The sequence below is a fragment of the Amblyraja radiata genome, chromosome 33 (assembly GCF_010909765.2).
Source record: "Amblyraja radiata isolate CabotCenter1 chromosome 33, sAmbRad1.1.pri, whole genome shotgun sequence".
NCBI lineage: Eukaryota > Metazoa > Chordata > Chondrichthyes > Rajiformes > Rajidae > Amblyraja > Amblyraja radiata.
In genome coordinates this window covers 1,540,117-1,558,979 of record NC_045988.1, presented here as the reverse complement: position 1 = coordinate 1,558,979, position 18,863 = coordinate 1,540,117, and the positions used below count along the sequence as shown (strand labels likewise).

The 18,863-nt window shown below is 48.0% G+C and overlaps 1 protein-coding gene across 25 annotated transcripts in view; it reads left to right on the top strand.

The window, feature by feature from the left end:
• phldb1 (pleckstrin homology like domain family B member 1) overlaps positions 1–13,036 on the top strand; it is a 229,072-nt gene extending 216,036 nt beyond the window's left edge. For 20 of the 25 annotated variants that reach the window (XM_033049598.1, XM_033049589.1, XM_033049599.1 and 17 more), the window contains 6 exons: positions 1,182–1,272; positions 3,599–3,745; positions 6,906–7,125; positions 7,888–7,973; positions 10,066–10,092; positions 11,880–13,036. In XM_033049598.1, the coding sequence (XP_032905489.1) occupies positions 1,182–1,272; positions 3,599–3,745; positions 6,906–7,125; positions 7,888–7,973; positions 10,066–10,092; positions 11,880–12,020 (712 nt within the window). In that variant the 3' untranslated portion in view covers positions 12,021–13,036. The remainder of the gene's footprint in view (positions 1–1,181; positions 1,273–3,598; positions 3,746–6,905; positions 7,126–7,887; positions 7,974–10,065; positions 10,093–11,879) is intronic. The other 5 variants (XM_033049591.1, XM_033049615.1, XM_033049594.1 and 2 more) reach the window with 1 other exon arrangement.
• Positions 13,037–18,863: the final 5,827 nt, after the last annotated feature.

Here is an 18,863-nt window from a genome sequence, read left to right as displayed (position 1 = left end):
GTCTAGTTTGCTCTCAGCTCCAGTGTTTTTCTGTCATTGATGGATGCTGGTCCCATATGTCAGCACCTGCTGTGTGTATCAATCAGCACAGCAGCTTGTGTGGTGACCAGGTCAGGTGTATTGTCTGTCATCCATCCACATTAGTGGGTTGTTTCCTACCCGAGCACAGTCCATACATGAATACTCGTTAGTTACCTACAACATTTCAAGTCTTATCTCTTCCAGGTATCTCCATAACAATGGCAGATGACACTATTCCCACCTGAGCATTGTTTACTGTGTCTCTTATCACTTTCCTTGGGCAATTAACGTTTCTTATACTCTAGGCATGACCTTAAGTAGCAGTTGTAGAATGGGTAAAAGTACACGTGTCCACCTGGTAAACCTACACTTGTTCACTAACTAATTGTACTGTAACAAGGGTTGCTCCCACAATACCTGACACACACACACTAAACTACAAGTTCGGCTTTCCTATTTGACAGCAGTTTAGTTTAGAGATGGGCCAGCAAGTCTACTACTGCACCTTATTCATGTTTGTTCAGTATATAAAGCATTGAAACTTCAGCGGAAAGAGAGACAAAGTTAACATTGCAGGTCGTACACCCTACTTCAAAACAGGGGGGAAGAGGAAGGTAGACACAAAATGCTGGAGTAACTCAGCGGGACAGGCAGAATCTCTGGAGAGAAGCAATGGGTGATGTTTCGGGTCGAGACCCTTCTTCAGACTTTTGTCGTGTTCCCACCACTCTTTCAGCTCATCCCCCCCCCCCCTCCCCCCACTACCACAATCAGTCTGAAGAAGGATCCTCACCTGAAATGTCATCTATCCATGTTCTCCAGAGATACCGCCTGACCCTCTGAGTTACTCCAGCACTCTGTCCTTTTGTGTACACTAGCATCTGCAGTTCCTTGTTTTGTTACAAACACACAATGTACTGGATATACATTTGAGTTTTCACTTTTCTAATTTCATTGAAGAGCTACATTTTCCCCGTTTCACCATGTGGTGATGTGTTTCCTGACGTCAATGTTCACCTGACATGTCCCAGGATTATTGCTTTTTAAATTGGTCAAAGTGATCCATTTTGCTGCAAATGTCAGAAGATTGGAAGGTTCTTTGTAGATCTTCATGTTGATCACGTTCAACATCTGATGATTTCTTCTTCTTCCCCCTGAAGTGCCAGTGGTGTAGACGTCTGCAAGATCGAGGAGATGGAGAAGATGTTGAAGGAGGCCCAGGCTGAGAAAGCTCGCCTTTTGGAAACAAGGGTATGTAACTAAATCCCGAGATCCAGCTCATCGATTGCTCCTTCCAAAGTGTAGAGTACATTGTTCAGCTGTAGTTTAGAGATACAGCGTGGTAACAGGTCCTGCAGCCCACCCAGTCCGGGCCGACCAGCGATCCCCCGCACATTAACACTATCCTAAACACACTAGGGATAATTTACACTTACACCAAGCCAATTAACATACAAACATGTTCATCCTTGGAGTGTGGGAGGAAATCGAAGATCTCGGAGAAAACCCACGCAGGTCACGGGGAGAAGGTACAAACTCCGTACAGACAGCACCCGTAGTCGGGATCGAACCCGGGTCTCTGGCGTTGCAAGCTCTGTAAGGAGGCAACTCTACCACTGCGCCACCGTTGTGGACTATTTCCTTCATACACCTGAGTTGTGCTCCAATGTTGTGGCCTCGCCCGCCCGCTCGCTTCCCCCACTGCATCACCGCGCAGTGCGGGACGTGCCACACGCCTCACAGTCTGCAGGAACAGATCAGAATCATGAACAATACTTCCTGTTCTGAAATCAATTGGCTCTGGAGACTTCAATAATGCCAGACAATCATTTCCTGTTTATCTTTTAGTAGAAATTAGAATGTTTAGAGTTTGTGTCTTTGGGAACTAAAAACCTCGATGATTAAGATCTTCCTAATCATCTATCCCCATCATTCCTAATGATGTTCTCAAGAGAGAGTTAGATTTAGCTCTTAGGGCTAAAGGAATCAAGGGATATGGGGAAAAAGCAGGAACAGGGTACTGATTGTGGATGATCAGCCATGATCACATTGAATGGTGGTGCTGGCTCGAAGGGCCGAATGGCCTCCTCCTACACCTATTGTCTATGTATCTATGAGGGCTGAGGACGTACATATGATGTTTCATTGATTTTCCTCAAAGAACTCCAATAGTTTGATTCAACACAATTTCTCTTCTGTTTATTTTAACTTGAAAAAATTATTTGTGATCATTTCAAAGAATTAACTAATTTAAATAATTGTTTTTTTTAGAAAAGATAATTTAGAAGTTTATGAATACCTCTGATGTTTCAACAAAAAGAAGAGTTGGCAAGGTGTTGGCACAGTGGCGCAAGCTAATGATGAGCTGCTGCCTCACAGCGCCAGAAACATGGGTTCGATCCTGACCTCTGGTGCTGTTTGTGTGGAGTTTGCGGGTTCTCCCTGTGACCTTGTGGGTTACCTCCAGATGCTCCAGCATCATCCCATATCCCAAAGGCGTGTGGGTTTGTAGGTTGACACGCAGTGGGTGTGAATGTGGGATAACATCGAACTAGTGTGAATGGAGTGATCGATGGTTGATGTGGACTTGATGGACCTTGGCTAGTGGTGTAGCTCTCAGCAAGGTGTTTGGGCATCAGCTACTGGCTGAAGGAACCAAGTGTCCTCATGCACATTTGCTGATGTTGCCACAACAGACAGGATTGTAAATAGGAAGGAGGATGGAACGGGGCTGCTATAGGATGGATGCAAACTAACTCGAGTGGGCGTGAACATGGCTGCAGGAATATAATGTGTAACAGAGTGATGTATCCACTCTGGTGCCCAAACCAGGGTGTTTCTTTATCCGTGATGCTTTGGGAAATGTTGAAGGTAGATAGACAAAACTGCTGGAGAAACTCAGCGGGTGAGGCAGCATCTATGGAGCGAAGGAATAGTGGCATTTCGGGTCGAAACCCTTCTTCAGGGAAATGTTGATCTTCAAAGGGGCCTAAGACACTGACGTCACTGAAAGCTAGCATGCAAGTAGTTCTGAAGAAGGGTTTCGGCCCGAAACGTTGCCTATTTCCTTCGCTCCATAGATGCTGCTGCACCTGCTGAGTTTCTCCAGCTTTTTTGTGTACCTGCAAGCAGTTCAGTTTAGTTTAGAGACACAGCGTGGAGACAGGCCCCCCAGCCCACCGAGTCCACGACGACCATCGATCACCCCGTACACTAGTTCTATCCCACACACTAGGAACAATTTACAGAAGTCAATTAACCTACAAACCTGCACGTCTTTGAAATGCAGGAGGAAACCAGAGCACCTGGAGAAAACCCAGGCGGTCACTGGGAGAATGTACAAACTCTGTACAGACAGCACCTGTAGTCAGGATCCAACCCGGGTCTCTGGTGCTGCAAGACAAAAACTGTACTGCTGTGCTGCCCTCAAGAGTTAGGAGAGCAAAATATATGTTGACCTCTATTGTGAAAGAATTTGGGTGCAGGCAGGTAAATGAGGCCCAGGAGAGGCAACAGCTGGAGTATGGTGTACAGTTTTTGGCGGTGTTGATGTTGGTGCTATTTTTCTACCCTGCAGGCACGCGAGATGGAAATCCGTCGCCAGGCATTTGAGGAAGAGCGCAAGAGACGTGAGGAGTTGGAGAAGAGGCTCCAGGAAGAAACTGTCCATCGGCAACAGCTGGTCGACAAGGAGGTCAAGATGCGGGAGAAACATTTCTCTCAGGTACAAACTTACCTTTTCTATAGAGCACAGATTAACAAGAGAGTCGAGAGTGTTTCATTGGCATATGTCCCAGATAGAACAATGAAATCATTACTTGCAGCAACACAACACAATGTTCAGGATTTGCAGTAAATTGCCAGCAGCTGAACTGTGTAAGTTTCTACACAAATAAAAAGCAGGAAAGATGAATGGCCAAGTGTTCTGTCAGAACTAGGAGAATTCATTGTGGGGACCAAAGAAATGGCCGAGCAGTTAAACAAACACTTTGGTTCTAGCTTCAAACAAGAGTACAAGTAAATGCCCCTGTCCCACTTAGGAAACCTGAACGGAAACCTCTGGAGACTTTGCGCCCCACCCAAGATTTCCGTGCGGTTCCCGGAAGTTCCTGGAGGTTTTTGTCAGTCTTCCTACCTGCTTCCACTACCTGCAACCTCCGGCAACCACCTGCAACCTCCGGGAACCGCACGGAAACCTTGGGTGGGGCGCAAAGTCTCCAGAGGTTTCCGTTCAGGTTTCCTAAGTGGGACAGGGGCATAACTTTCCAGAAGTGTTAAGGAACCAAGAATCTGATAAAGATGAGGAACTAATGGAAAATCGGTACGAGAGATGAAATAGCGCTGCCAGAGAAATTAATGGCACTGAATGTTGCCCGATCCTGGGATAATTAGCATGGCAGACTATTAGAGGCAGGGGATTGGTTGTAATTCTCCAGACGTCTGTAGATAATGAAATGCTTGCTGGAGGACGGAAGGTGGAAATGAACCCATTATGTTAAAAAAGAGATAACAGGAAACTTCTTCTTGTTCTAATTGACCTTATCTGATTGTGCACGCCAGGTTGATTGCATTGGTTGAAACAGGGCGGACCTCGTGAAGGTTGCAATCTCCCAGCCCAACAGGAAACGATGTTAGCCTCACACCAGAGGCGGGGGAAACCGCAGTAACGATTATTGATGATGAGATAACAGGAAACTCAGAAAATACCGTCAAAATCAACAAGGCGTTTTTGAAGGACAGGCAGCATCTCTGGAGAGAAGGAATGGGTGACATTTCTTCTGTCTGAAGAAGGGTCTCGATCCGAAACGCCACCCATTCCTTCTCTCCAGAGATGCTGTCTGTCCTGCTGAGTTATTCCTGCATTTTGTGTCTATATTCGGTTTAAACCAGCATCTGCAGTTCCTTCCTACACAGGATTTTTCGAATGTAGTTTGTAGTTGATACACCTGCTGGAGTGTATTTGAGAATATATCTGATAGAGCTGAAATGGAAAATCCAGTGTATTTGGTTTATCGAATTTTCAGAAAGTGGTATTGTCCAGAGATGCTGCCTCACCCGCTGAGTTACTCCAGCACTCTGTGAAACGTCACCTATCCATGTTCTCCACAGATGCTGCCTGACCCGCTGAGTTACTCCAGCACTCTGTGAAACGTCACCTATCCATGTTCTCCACAGATGCTGCCTGACCCACTGAGTTACTCCAGCACTCTGTGTCTATCTTCATAGAAAAGACATGCACTGATTGTACTGACAATATATTTTGTAAATAGAATATTATTTTTAAATTTAGATTAAAGTACTTGGATCTCAGAGTGCTTTCACTGAGCCAAGACTGATATCATCAACAACATTTATAAGTGAGCCCCAAGATTCATTCACAAACGCTACGTGGACCTGGCAAGCTTGCAGGTCTGAACACCAGTGATTCCAGTGCCTGACTGCTTTGCTGCTAGTGGTTGCCATCTAGTGCCCACTGGTGGAATGGCAACGCTGAATCAAGGAATACCTAAGCAGTCGTTCCAGGTGCGACAGAGGTTCACCTGCATCTCCTCCAACCTCATCTATTGCATCCGCTGTCATAGATGTCAGCAGATATAGATGTCAGCAGATCTATATCGGTGAGACCAGGCGGAGGTTGGGCGATCATTTCGCCGAACACCTCCGCTCGGTCCGCAAGAACCTACCTGACCTCCCGGTGGCTCAGCACTTCAACTCCCCCTCCCATTCCCAATCCGTATCCGACCTCTCTGTCCTGGGTCTCCTCCATGGCCAGAGCGAGCAACACCGGAAATTGGAGGAACAGCACCTCATATTCCGCCTGGGGAGTCTGCATCCTGGGGGCATGAACATTGAATTCTCCCAATTTTGTTAGTCCTTGCTGTCTCCTTCCCTTCCTCAGCCCTCGGGCTGTCTCCTCCCATCCCCCAGCCTTCGGGCTCCTCCTCCTTTTCCCTTTCTTCTCCCCGCCCCCCCACCCCCGATCAGTCTGAAGAAAGGTTTCGGCCCGAAACGTCGCCTTTTTCCTTCGCTCCATAGATGCTGCTGCACCCGCTGAGTTCCTCCAGCTTTTTTGTGTACCAAGGAATAAACAAACTGCTGGAGGAATTTGTATGTGTAGGAACGAACAGCAGAGGCTGGTTTTTGGGATGCAGATTGGGTGACACAGTGGTGCAGCGGTAGAGTTGCTGCCTAACCCCTGTCCCACTTAGGAAACCTGAACGGAAACCTCTGGGGACTTTGCACCCCACCCAAGGTTTCCGTGCGGTTCCCGGAGGTTGCAGGTGGTTGCCGGAGGTTGCAGGTAGTGGAAGCAGGTAGGGAGACTGACAAAAACCTCCGGGAACCGCACGGAAACCTTGGGTGGAGCGCAAAGTCTCCGTTCAGATTTCCTAAGTGGGACAGGGGTATTACAGCACTTTCAGTCTTTCCTGTCTTTGTTTCTGATTAACAGCCTCTGCAGTGATTTTCAATATATTTAGGACATTAGCAAGACACAGGTTTGCAGATTAATGTGTGTTGGTGTACGGGGTGATTGCTGGTCGGCGCAGCCTTAGTGGGCAGGAAGGGCTGGTTTCCCTGCTGTATCTCTAAAGTATCCCTGAAGTCTGAAACTGATGGCCAAGACCCATGCAATTGGTCAACACCAGACGTATCACAACCTCTCCTCCTCCAGGCTGACCGCAGTAGTGTGGTCCAAGTTGGAGCCTGATATCCACTTCCAGGCACCAAGAACGATGCATCTTGCGCAGAGCGTGCAGAGTTGTGGACACTTTTGCAGAGTGCAGTGGATTTACTGGACTGGTTCCAGGAGTCAGGTCATGCTTGTTAGTGTTACTAAGGTTGTGTCGGTCTAATCCACTGACTCGCTCCCACCTGTGTTCCAGGCACGGCCGCTAACCAGGTATCTACCCATCAGGAAGGAAGACTTTGATCTGAGGTCACATATTGAGTCGTCTGGGCACAACCTGGAGATCTGTTACCAGGTCAACATGACCGACAAGATGTGTAAAGGTTACCTGACCAAAATGGGCGGGAAGATTAAATCCTGGAGAAAGCGCTGGTTTGTGTTTGATCGCATGAAGCGAACGCTGTCGTATTATGTAGGTACGTAGATGGCTTCACCCTGGCTCGCAGCATGAATAATTCATGCAGATTTGTTCTCATTGAAGATCAAACCCTGGGCATTTCCATAAGTTCATATGTTCTAGGAGCAGAATTAGGCCATTCGGCCCATCAAGTCTACTCCGCCATTCAATCATGGCTGATCTATCTCCCCCTCTTAACCCCATTCTCCTGCCTTCTCCCCATAACCCCTGACACCCGTACTAATCAAGAATTTATCAATCTCTAGCCTTAAAAATATCCATTGACTTGGCCTCCAGTGATCTGTGGCAGAGAATTCCACAGATTCACCTCCCTCTGACTGAAGAAATTCCGACTCATCTCCTTCCTAAAGGAACGTCCTATTATTTTGAGGCTGTGGCCTCTGGTCCTAGACTTTACCACTAGTGGGAAACATCTTCTCCACATCCACTCTATCCAGACCTTTCACTATCCGGTAAGTTTCAATGAGGTCCCCATTCATCCCTCTAAACTCCAGCGAGTACAGGCCCAGTGCCGTCAAACACTCATCACATGTTAACCCACTCATTCCTGGGATAATTCTCGTAAACCTCCTCGTGACCCTCTCCAGAGCCAGCACATCCTTCCTTAGATCTGGTGCCCAGGAGAAGAAACACTCCTTTCAGAAGTGTGGCCCGTGTCAATGTTATGTCATGGACAAAGGAAAAGACAAGTGGTAAAGTTGTACTTTAGGAACTTCTGATCTGGCCATTTTTAATTAAAAATGATTTAATTCTTTGACAGATAAACACGAAAGTAAACTAAAGGGTGTCATTTATTTCCAAGCCATTGAAGAGGTTTACTACGACCACCTCAGAAGTGCCTCAAAGGTAAGAACTGTTAAGACATTGTGTGGAGTTGGTGACATGGAGCTGGTGTTGTGGAAGCACCCAAGGCCTCGACCTCTCTCCTGCATATGTGGGTAACACCCTCTGTCTGACACGGAACACTAGCGGGTTCATGTCCCATGCTAGGACTTTTAGTTTAGAGATACAGTAAGGAAACAGGCCCTTCGGCCCACCGAGTCCGTGCCGACCAGCGATCCCCACACACTTACACTATCCTACACACATTATTATTTACAATATACTATCAAGCCAATTAACTTACAAACCTGTACATCTTTGGAGTGTGGGAGGAAACCGGAGATCCTATACGGGCGATAGAATCCAGGGGGAACGTACAAACACCGTATGGACAGCACCTGGAGTCAGGATTGAACCCGGGTCTCTGGCCCTGTAAGGCAGCAACTGTACTTGGTCATCTCCAGTTGTGGGGTCCTTGTATGGGGGGTGCTGCATGGTCAGGCTAAGTGAACATGGAGAGGGGAGCTGTGATCCGGTGGGGATCATTGCAATGGGCTGTGGGATGAGGTGAAAGTTCTTCTCTATGTTGGGCGTGCCAGTGGAGCTGCTGCCTCAGAGCACACGATTCCAGGTTCAATCCTCAGCTCGGGGAAGGTCTCTGCACAGTTTTCCACATTCGCCCGTATCCGTGTGGGTTTTCTCCAACTGCTCCGGTTTCCACCCACATAGAAACATAGAAAAACTGGTGCAGGAGTAGGCCATTCGGCCCTTCGAGCCAGCACCACCATCCAATATGATCATGGGTGATCATCTAAACTCAGTACCCCGTTCCTGTTTTTTCCCCATATCCATTGAATCCTTCAGCCCTAAGATACTTTCAAGTGCAGGTAGATGGGATTTATTTTTTTTGGCATCATGTTTGGGTCAGACATTATGGCTTAAAAGGCCTGTAAAATCCCTGCAAAGATGTGTGGGTCAGTGGGTTCATTGTCCCCTGTGTGTGAGTGTGTGGGTGAATCTGGGAAGGGTTAGCACAATGAAAGGAGAATGGGATTCGTGTAGGTAGACACAAAAAGCTGGAGTAACTCAGCGGGTCAGGCAGCATCTCTGGAGAGAAGGAATAGGTGACGATTCGGGTCGAGACCCTTCTTCAGACTCATGAAGGATCAGCGCAGAGAGTGGTTGATGGTCGGTGTGGAGTCGGTGCCTCTGACCATGTTGTATCTCTCTTGCACTCTGTGAACTATTATTAAATCATCAAGTCCTTGAAACTCTCAAGGCAAGGTAGACAAAAATGCTGGAGAAACTCAGCGGGTGCAGCAGCATCTATGGAGCGAAGGAAATAGGCAACGTTTCGGGCCGAAACCCGAAAGGGTTTCGGCCCGAAACGTTGCCTATTTCCTTCAGGGTTTCGGCCCAAAACGTTGCCTATTTCCTTCAGGATTTCGGCCCGAAACGTTGCCTATTTCCTTCAGGGTTTCGGCCCGAAACGTTGCCTATTTCCTTCGCTCCATAGATGCTGCTGCACCCGCTGAGTTTCTCCAGCATTTTTGTCTACCTTCGATTTTCCAGTACCTGCAGTTCCTTCTTAAACAACTTCTCAAGGCACTTCAGTGCCCACACGTTTTGTCCCTGTGGTACGGGTGCCACCCACGAAAGCATGGCTTGGGGCCCAATTTAATAACACGACTAATAATCCTGCAGCACGATAAATATGAGCTTCCTTTTTGCCAGCAGCATTGTTCATAATGACCTGGGCAGGGAATGAAATGAACACTCAGTACAATCCCCGCGTCTAGTTCTGGCACTGAATGAATGTCTCATTGTTTGCTGGGTCATTTTAATCTAGCCCAGGGAACATTTGGAGATGAGGCCACTTCAGGTTAAAATTAAGTGTAGTATAAATGAGGCAGGTACACCCCGACACCTACCTCACATCTACAGTTTCACGCATGTATTGGTGCTGCTGCCATGCTCTGTTGTCTGTTACAGGTTTGAGTTCCACTAATAATAAACTTACTTAGAGCAGTAATCAAACTCTGTAGATCCTGTTTACTTCTCTGCTTTTCTTTCTCTTCTTGCTATTGCTGGCTATTTCGTTCCTTGCTCCACGAAGGGGTATTTGAGCCTGCACACAATAAATGTACGTACGTATGACTGGCAGCTTTGGTGTTGTGTGTCGACCTTGCACCGCACTGTTCCCAGGCCTCGTCTCCGTTCCACGTCGAAACAACTGCAGGACACAGTTGCTGGCTGCATGATAAGGGGCCCTTGGCTGATGCTTCCAACTTTCTGAAGTTCATATGTGATAGGGGCAGAATTAGGCCATTCAGCCCATCAGGTCTACTCCACCATTCAATCGTGGCTGATCTATCTCTCCTTCCTAACCCCATTCTCCTGCCTTCTCCCCATAACCCCTGATACACATACTAATCAAGAATCTATCTATCTCTGCCTTAAAAATATCCACTGACTTGGCCTCCACAGCCTTCTGTGGCAATAAATTTTCTCAGATTCACCACCCTGTGACTAAAGAAATTCCTCCTCATCTTCTTCCTAAAGGAACATCTTTTAATTCTGAGGCTGTGACCTCTGGTCTTAGACTCTCCCACTAGTAGAAACATCCTCTCCACATCCACTCTATCCAGGCCTTTCACTATTTGGTAAGTTTCAATGAGGTCTCCCCTCATCCTTCTAAACTCCAGCGAGTAGAGGCCCTGTGCCGTCAAACGCTCATCATATGTTAACCCACTCATTCCTGGGATCATTCTGGTAAATGTCCTCTCCAGAGCCTGCACATCCATCATCAGATATGGTGCCCAAAACTGCTCACAATACTCCAAATGCGTCCAGACCAGCGTCTTACAGAGCCTCCGCATCCCATGCCTGGTGAGGAGCAGGGTTTAGTTGGGTTGGCGGGGGCGTGGGCAGCTTGGGTGTTGGGTGATCAACCATTTGCTGGGTGGCTGGAACTCTTCAAACTGGCCCGGTGCGTTGTCAGTCTAACTCTGCCACTCTCTGACCTGTCGGCATGTTCACTCTTGTCACGGGCATTGTGACGCAGGCAGAGAAATCTACCTCAACCCATGGTAACCCCTTGAGGAAAGCCTGGAAATGTCACCCACCAAATTAATTGCCACAGAAGGCTGTGGAGGCCAAGTCAGTGGATATTTTTAAGGCAGAGATAGATAGATTCTTGATTAGTATGTGAAATAGAAAGAAGTGGCACCACGCAGTTACAGGAAAAATACTTCTGATCACACTGCCACAAGTGTGGCACTGCCTGACACTGACCCTAGCAACCTACAGGTGTATACCCTTGTCCCAACTGCATTTTTATTAGTCTTGTTTATTATTGTCAAGTGTGCCAACATAGTCAAACACTATCTTGTTGCTTGCTGTCCAGTCAGCAAATAGACTATATATGATTACAATCAAGACAGATACAGGATAAAGGGAATAACAAGGTCAAGTGGTCCAATTAATGACCGTTCAAGGGTCGCCAGGAAAGTAGATGGGAGGTCAGGACCGCTCTCTAGCTGGTGAGAGGACGGTTCAGTTGCCTGATAAAAGCTGGGAAGAAACTGCCCCTGAATCTGGAGGTGTGCGTTTTCACATTTCTGTACCTCTTGCCTGATGGGAGAGGGGAGAAGAGGGAGTGACCGGGGTGAGACTGGTCCTTGATGATGCTGCTGGCCTTGCCGAGGCAGCGTGAGGTGTAGATGGAGCAGATGAAAGGGAGGTTAGTTTGTGTGACGGTCTGGGCTCTTGTTTACAGAATACTATGTTGACATATTTTATTGTGCTGATGCAAGCAAGAATTTCACTGTTGTGCTTGCGACAAATGACAATGGAACATTCTTGACTCTATAATTGTCCTCGAGGGATTGAATAGTATTTTTCATTTCCTGTGTCTTCTTGTTCTGGCAGAGCCCCAACCCCAGCCTGACGTTCTGTGTGAAGACCCACGATCGCCTGTACTTCATGGTGGCTCCGACTCCAGAGGCCATGCGGATCTGGATGGACGTGATAGTAACCGGGGCCGAGGGCTACACGCAGTTCATGAGCTGAGGACCAGGGAAGCCCCTCTCCTTGGGGTGGAGTGAGTTGGCCATGTGCGGAGGAGCCTCACACACACTAGACCTGCTCAGCCCAGCGTCTGTATTGACTGACTGACTCTCCCTCTCCCTGTCTCCCTGTCTCCCCCTCCCACACGATTACTCCTGGCCTCTGCCGACCGCGGGCAATCGGTAAACCAGTCCCCTCACCGTGCGGTGCACTGGCGGGCGGCGTGGCCTTCTCTAACGCTTTTGCCAGAAGTTGGCGTCAGACAAACGATAAGGAGAAACTTCTTCACCCTCGAGCAAAACAAGAGGCTGCAGATGCTGCCGCCCAGCCTCGCAGAATGGACACGGTCTCTCCAAGCAGATGGACAAACGGAGACAACAGTGAAGATAAAAGATACAAGGAGATGAATAATTGGCCCAGAACATCAGGCTGGCTTCACCAATGCTCTACGATGCCGTCACCATGGGGACGGGTGGTTGGACGGCATTGCCAGTGCCGGGGGAAGGCCCTGCCGCCTCTGGTCAACACAAACGCTCGGTCTTCAGTGATGGCCAAACACGCACTGGAAGACCAAAGGAACATGACGGTTTCACCATGAGCGCACGCGTGTGTGGACCGACTGCGGAGATACTGGCAGCACACGCGTGTGTGGACCGACTGCGGAGATACTGGCAGCACACGCGTGTGGACCGACTGCGGCGTTATCGGCAGCAAGAGCGACGGGGTGAACTCAGAGTTGCCCGCGGACATGGTGGAGACTACGTGCCTTTAACCCTCTGGCCCAGGGAATCCAAGTGCTCAGTCTAAGGACATCTTTTGGTATAAGAACGTTTCTCTTGAACTGAATCAGGGATTGAAATATGTTTTATTTTATTAACTTTTGGTCTTGTTGTTGAACATCTCTGTTAAAAGATGACTTCAGCTGAGGTAGCCGCGCGGCAGAACTTACCTCAACAATACGAGTGATTTTTACCGTTTTTATAAATACTAGAAGCCCAGTATTGCTTCTGCCTCCCACACGCCCTGTGCCATAGTCTGCTTCACACATCAGTAACCATTCCCCATTTGTGCTTTCCTGCACCCTGCCTTTAAGCCAGTTTCATACCACGGACAAGAAGAAAAGGGAATTCCATCTCGAGAATCGTGTTGTGTTTCTCGAGGACAATGTGTGTTAAAGGATTGACAGATCGAGTGGTTTCTAGGACTTGTTGATCGAAAGCTCAGCCACGTTACATGAGCTTCATCCCAGCCTTGGCTACAGGACATTGTGATGGCTTAAGTTGTATCACATCTCGTTGGTCATTAGAGATGTGGACTTGCCCGTTGCAGAGGGTTAAGGGCCTGTCCCACTTGTGGCCACTGGCCGGCCTCATATCAGAGTCGCCAAAAGATTTTGAACATCTCAAAATGTTGCGACACTTGAAAAAACTTTGCGCGCCGTGCGTCATCGCGCCACGTATTTTTCAGTGACCCTGATACGTCAGTCAATGATGCCGGCAGTCGCTGAGAAAATCGCCAAGTAGAACAGGCCCTTTAGTAGCCTATCCTAACCCTCCTTGCCGCCTCTGTTACGTGGTGCCTCCCTGCCCCGCACCAGCAACAACACGCTAGTACTAAAGCCGTCTGCCTCAGTTGAGCGCCGTCCTAATCCTCTTGGCCATCTGCTAGTGGCAGGATTTGGATGGAGGTCAAGTGAGGTGCGAGACGTGTCTCTGTGCTTGAATAGTGAATAGTCATCTGCCATTTGGTGAGCAGTGGTTTAACCACAGGCTGGAAAACCCCAGCATTCATTTTCCAGGGCCAAGGCTGTCCATCAGACCAGTTGTTTAAGAAGGAACTGCAGATGCTGGAAAATCAAATGTAGACAAAAGTGCTGGAGAAACTCAGCGGGTGCAGCAGCATCTATGGAGCGAAGGAAATGGGCAACGTTTCGGGCCGAAACCCCTTGTAGAAGGGTCTCGACTTGAAATGTCACCCATTCCTTCTCTCCAGAGATGCTGCCTGTCCCGCTGAGTTACTACAGCACATTGTGTCTAATCAAAAATCTGTTAGTCTCCACCTTAAAAAATATCCATTGACTTGGCCCCCCACAACCATCTGAATTGTGAATGAATTCCACAGATTCACCACCCGCTGACTAAAGAACTCTGGTGACAGGCCAACATCCACCAGGAGTGTACCTTGACCTTGTCTGATAACAGACCATTAATGAAGTGTACTGCTACATGGTGTCAGGTCCGGTCCCACCTCTACCATGGTCCAGTGTTAAACAGTGACGAGGACTGGAGCTGACGCACTGTAAATAAGGAAGTTCAACGTTACCAGGTGACACGGGGAACTACAGATGCTCGAATCTTGAGCAAACCACAAAGTGCTGGAGTAACTCAGCAGGTCAGGCAGCGTCTGTGGAGGAAATGGATGAAGTCTGATGGAGACCTGAAAGGTCACCGATCTCTTGCCTCCGCAGGTGCTGCCTGACACACTGAGGTACTCCAGCGCTTTGTGGTTTGGTCGGTAAATGTAACCCCTCTCTTGACCATGTTTTCGGTTTTGAATTGAAAGGAACAGTTTTAAAAGATGACACAACTTTCAAACCTTCTTCTCAGCAGAATTTATTTTTTTAATTACAAGACGGAGTTACCCAAAGGACTGTGTCTGCTTTCTTCAGGCTGATGTCCGGTCCTAACTCTGACTAGTCAGTAAGAGTGAATGCTGAGGATCAGGTTAAAAACACATTTACATGGATCCCTTTATATATCATCGCGCCATATTGTTGTATGATTACAAACTGTTACTGTCGGGTTAAATAATGATCCTTGTGAGACTCAATGACAAAAATGTCATATTTTTATATATATATGTGAATTATGCAAAGCAAATAGTGAATATTCATTACCATTCATTCATGTGACATACGGTATATTTACATCATAAAATCAAATCCAATAACTTTCTTTCATCAAAGCTGTTAGTGGTTACTGTAAAATCGGATTTTGATGCATATTGAATTTTCTGTCAATTTCTCCATTTGATCCACACACTAAACTAGTCCAGGTTTAGGTTTATTGCCAGTGAACTGAGGTACAGTGAATAGTTTTGTTTTGAATGCTATCCAATCTAATTCAATAATGTTATACAGAAGTACAGTCAGACCAAACTCAAGTATGATAGGTAGAGAAAATGTTTTTTTAAAAGAGTAGAGTAATTGTATCAGATCATTTAGTGTAGACACAGCAGGGAAACAGGCCCTTAGGCCCAGCAAGTCCACAACCAACCTTCAATCACCCATCGCCACTAGTTCCATGTTACCCCACGCCTACACACTAGGGGAATTTTACAGAGGCCAATTAACCTGCAAGCCTGCACGTCTTTGGGATGTGGCAGGAAGCCGGAGCACCCAGAGGAAACCCACATGGTCTCAGGGAGAGCATGCAAACTCCACACTGACAGCACTACAGGTCAGGATGGAGGCCGGGTCTCTGGCGCTGAGAGGCAGCAGCTCTACCTGCTGCACTACTGTGCCGCCCATAGTGGATACTCCGCTGGGATCAGCACACACAGAGTCGCCAGGTTCCTGCACCATCTGAACGACTGGGCCAGTGTAAATACCAACAAGACCATCCACAAGATCCCTTGCAATACCTCGACCAAGCTTCTTTCCATGACCGCACCTCATCCGCAGAGAGGGCCAGTGGCAATGCATGGGATGCAGTTTCCTCTCCAAGTCACACATCGCCCAGGATGGAGGTCCAATGTCCCTTCATGGTTGGGTCAGTGGGAGCACCATGCACAGGAACTACATCCACCGTCTCTTCAAGGACAGTTAATGATGGACATGGCCATTTGGGCAGCGGTAGAGTTGCTGCCTTGCTGCACCAGAGACCCAGGTTCGATCCAGACTACGAGTGCTACGGGCATCTGTTGGCTGTTGAAACTGGAAAAAAAAGGGCTCAATGCACGGTATACGGACAATATTATTTCCCACATCCCTGTCCTCTACAGCCCACGAGAGAAAGATATTTGTTGAGCAGCATTTGATGGAGCCCATATTCGCGAGGATATTAATCGCTAGCTACACACTGCATTTGCCAGTTTCCAACCCGTGTAAATGTCACCCTGAACCTCAAATGGTATTTTGACTTTTTTTCCCTGTTAAACACATTTCACATCTTCACAGCATTATTAACATAAATGACCCAGCAATCTTCTCTTGAGAAACTTTCTAAGAATCAAGGTTTTCCAAAAGGCTCTGATCCAGCAGATGGAGCTACGGAGACAAGAATTTGTAGAGCAGGGAGCTTCTGTGGGTAGAAGCGAGTTCGGTATTCTGACTGCGCATGCCAAGGTCATAGGTCACTCGCAATAAACATTCTCGGCAACTGTGCTGCTGCATGTATACAGACCTGCGTTTCATCCGTAGTCAGGATCGAACACGGGTCTCCGGCGCTGCAAGAAGCTGTTGAATTGCTACTGGACCGTCCCGAGTGTCCCATCTCCGTCCGGATGTGGCCGGAGATGTCCAGGGTGACCCTGGTCTGACAGGACACTGGCCCGGAGCAGTGGAGTTAACGCTTCTTCTCCGCGCTGGCTGTAAGCCTGGGGCCACCACTGCATCCTGCTGACTCTGCCAAAATGGAATGGAAAGTTTTATTTGTTTTCTATCAATTAAAAACTTGTCTCCATCTGATGTCTGCATCATGAGAGTGTGAAAGCCGTGAGCTAGATAGGGCTCTTAAAGATAGTGGAATCAGGGGATATGGGGAGAAGGCAGGAACGGGGTACTGATTGTGGATGATCACAACGAATGGCGGTGCTGGCTCGAAGGGCTGAATGGCCTCCTCCTGCACCTATTGTCTATTGTTCAAGAAGGAAATGCAGATGCTGGTTTAAACCAAAGATAGACACAAAATGCTGGAGTAACTCAGCGGGACAGGCAGCACCTCTGGGGAGAAGGAATGGGTGATGTTTCGGGACGAGACCCTTCTTCAGACTGAGTCAGGGGAGAAGGAGATACAGAGAAGGAAGTGTAAGGTGTGAAAACGAGACAAAGGGGATGCAGATCAAGGAACATGTAGAATAGATCATAGTTAGCTTGAAGGTAACAACAAAGCAAACAGATCCTCTCCTGCACCAAGCCTGGTTATGAAGAGGGAGTAGAGGGAAGGGGGGGAGAGAGAATGTACCCTCACTTGGGGAAAGACTAGAGATCATCCATTGCCAAAAGGTGTGCACCTTTGGCACGGTTCTCAAACGTTAAGAGTGAGGAAACAAACCCAAATTAAACTGTGTGGGAGAGAACTGCAGATGCTGGTTTAAACCGAAGATAGACACAAAATGCTGGAGTAACTCAGCGGGACAGGCAGCCTCTGGGGAGAAGGAATGGGTGAAGTTTCGGGTCGAGACCCTTCAGATCTTTCTGCAGTTGCTTCCGACACACAATGACTTTCAGAGTGAGTGGAGCAAGTTAAGTATGGCCAATGATGCGACATCACCGAGGCTGGGGAGCGGGGCCGGCTCTACAGCGGGCGGGTGGAGCTTCACCGCCGGCCCGGCCAGCGGAGTGGACTGGCCGGTAACTGGCCCCGCCTGGTCTCCCCGCCCCCATGACAATGAACCCCTTTGCTGACCGACCCACAGTGGCACAGACCCACAGCAAGCGCCCAGTGATCTGCTGGTGAGAGTAACTAACTCTTCACTCCGTTAAGTTTTGGACGTTGGAGCTTATTCGGGACGTTGCAAATGTGAGACTCGCCCCATCACGGGATCCGTTTCCTAGGCAAGTTGTGGCTGGGAAGTGAGCTTTATGTTCATATTCCCCACCACCCCACCCCACTAGTGGGAGAGTCTAGGACCAGAGGGCACAGCCTCAGAATTAAAGGACGTTATTTTAGCAAGGAGATGAGGAGAAATGTCTTTAGTCAGAGGGTGGTGAATCAGTGGAATTCTTTGCCACAGACGGCTGTGGAGGCCACAAGTCAATGGATATTTTAAAGGCAGAGATAGATAGATTCTTGATTAGTACAGGTGTCAGGGGTTATGGGGAGAAGGCAGGAGAATGGGGTTAGGAGGGAGAGATAGATCAACCATGAACGAATGGTGGACTTGATGGGCCGAATGGCCTAATTCTACTCCTATCACTTATGACCTTATAAAAGAGCGATTTACATTATGCGACAGCTTGTGGAAATGATGGGACTAATATTGCCGTATACCTCGAGATTGGTTGCTTTTGCTTCATAGAAACATAGAAACTACGTGCAGGAGTAGGCCATTCGGCCCTTCGAGCCTGCACTGCCATTCAATATGATCATGGCTGATCATCCAACTCAGTATCCTGTACCTGTCTTCTCTCCATACCCCCTGATCCCTTTAGCCACAAGGGCCACATCTAACTCCCTCTTAAATATAGCCAATGAACTGGCCTCAACTCACTTCTGTGGCAGAGAATTCCAGAGATTCACCACTCTCTGTGTGAAAAATGTTTTTCTCATCTCGGTCCTAAAAGATTTCCCCCTTAACCTTAAACTGTGACCCCCTTGTTCTGGACTTCCCCAACATCGGGAACAATCTTCCTGCATCTAGCCTGTCCAATCCCTTAAGAATTTTGTAAGTTTCTTTTAGATCCCCCCTCAGTCTTCTAAATTCTAGCGAGTACAAGCCGCGTCTATCCAGTCTTTCTTCATATGAAAGTCCTGACATCCCAGGAATCAGTCTGTTGAACCTTCTCTGTACTCCCTCTATGGCCTATTAACAAAGCATGTGCACTGTTGCAGTGTCCATGGATGGGTCTCGACCCAAAACGTCACCAATCCATTCTCTCCAGAGATGCTAGCTGATCCGCTGATT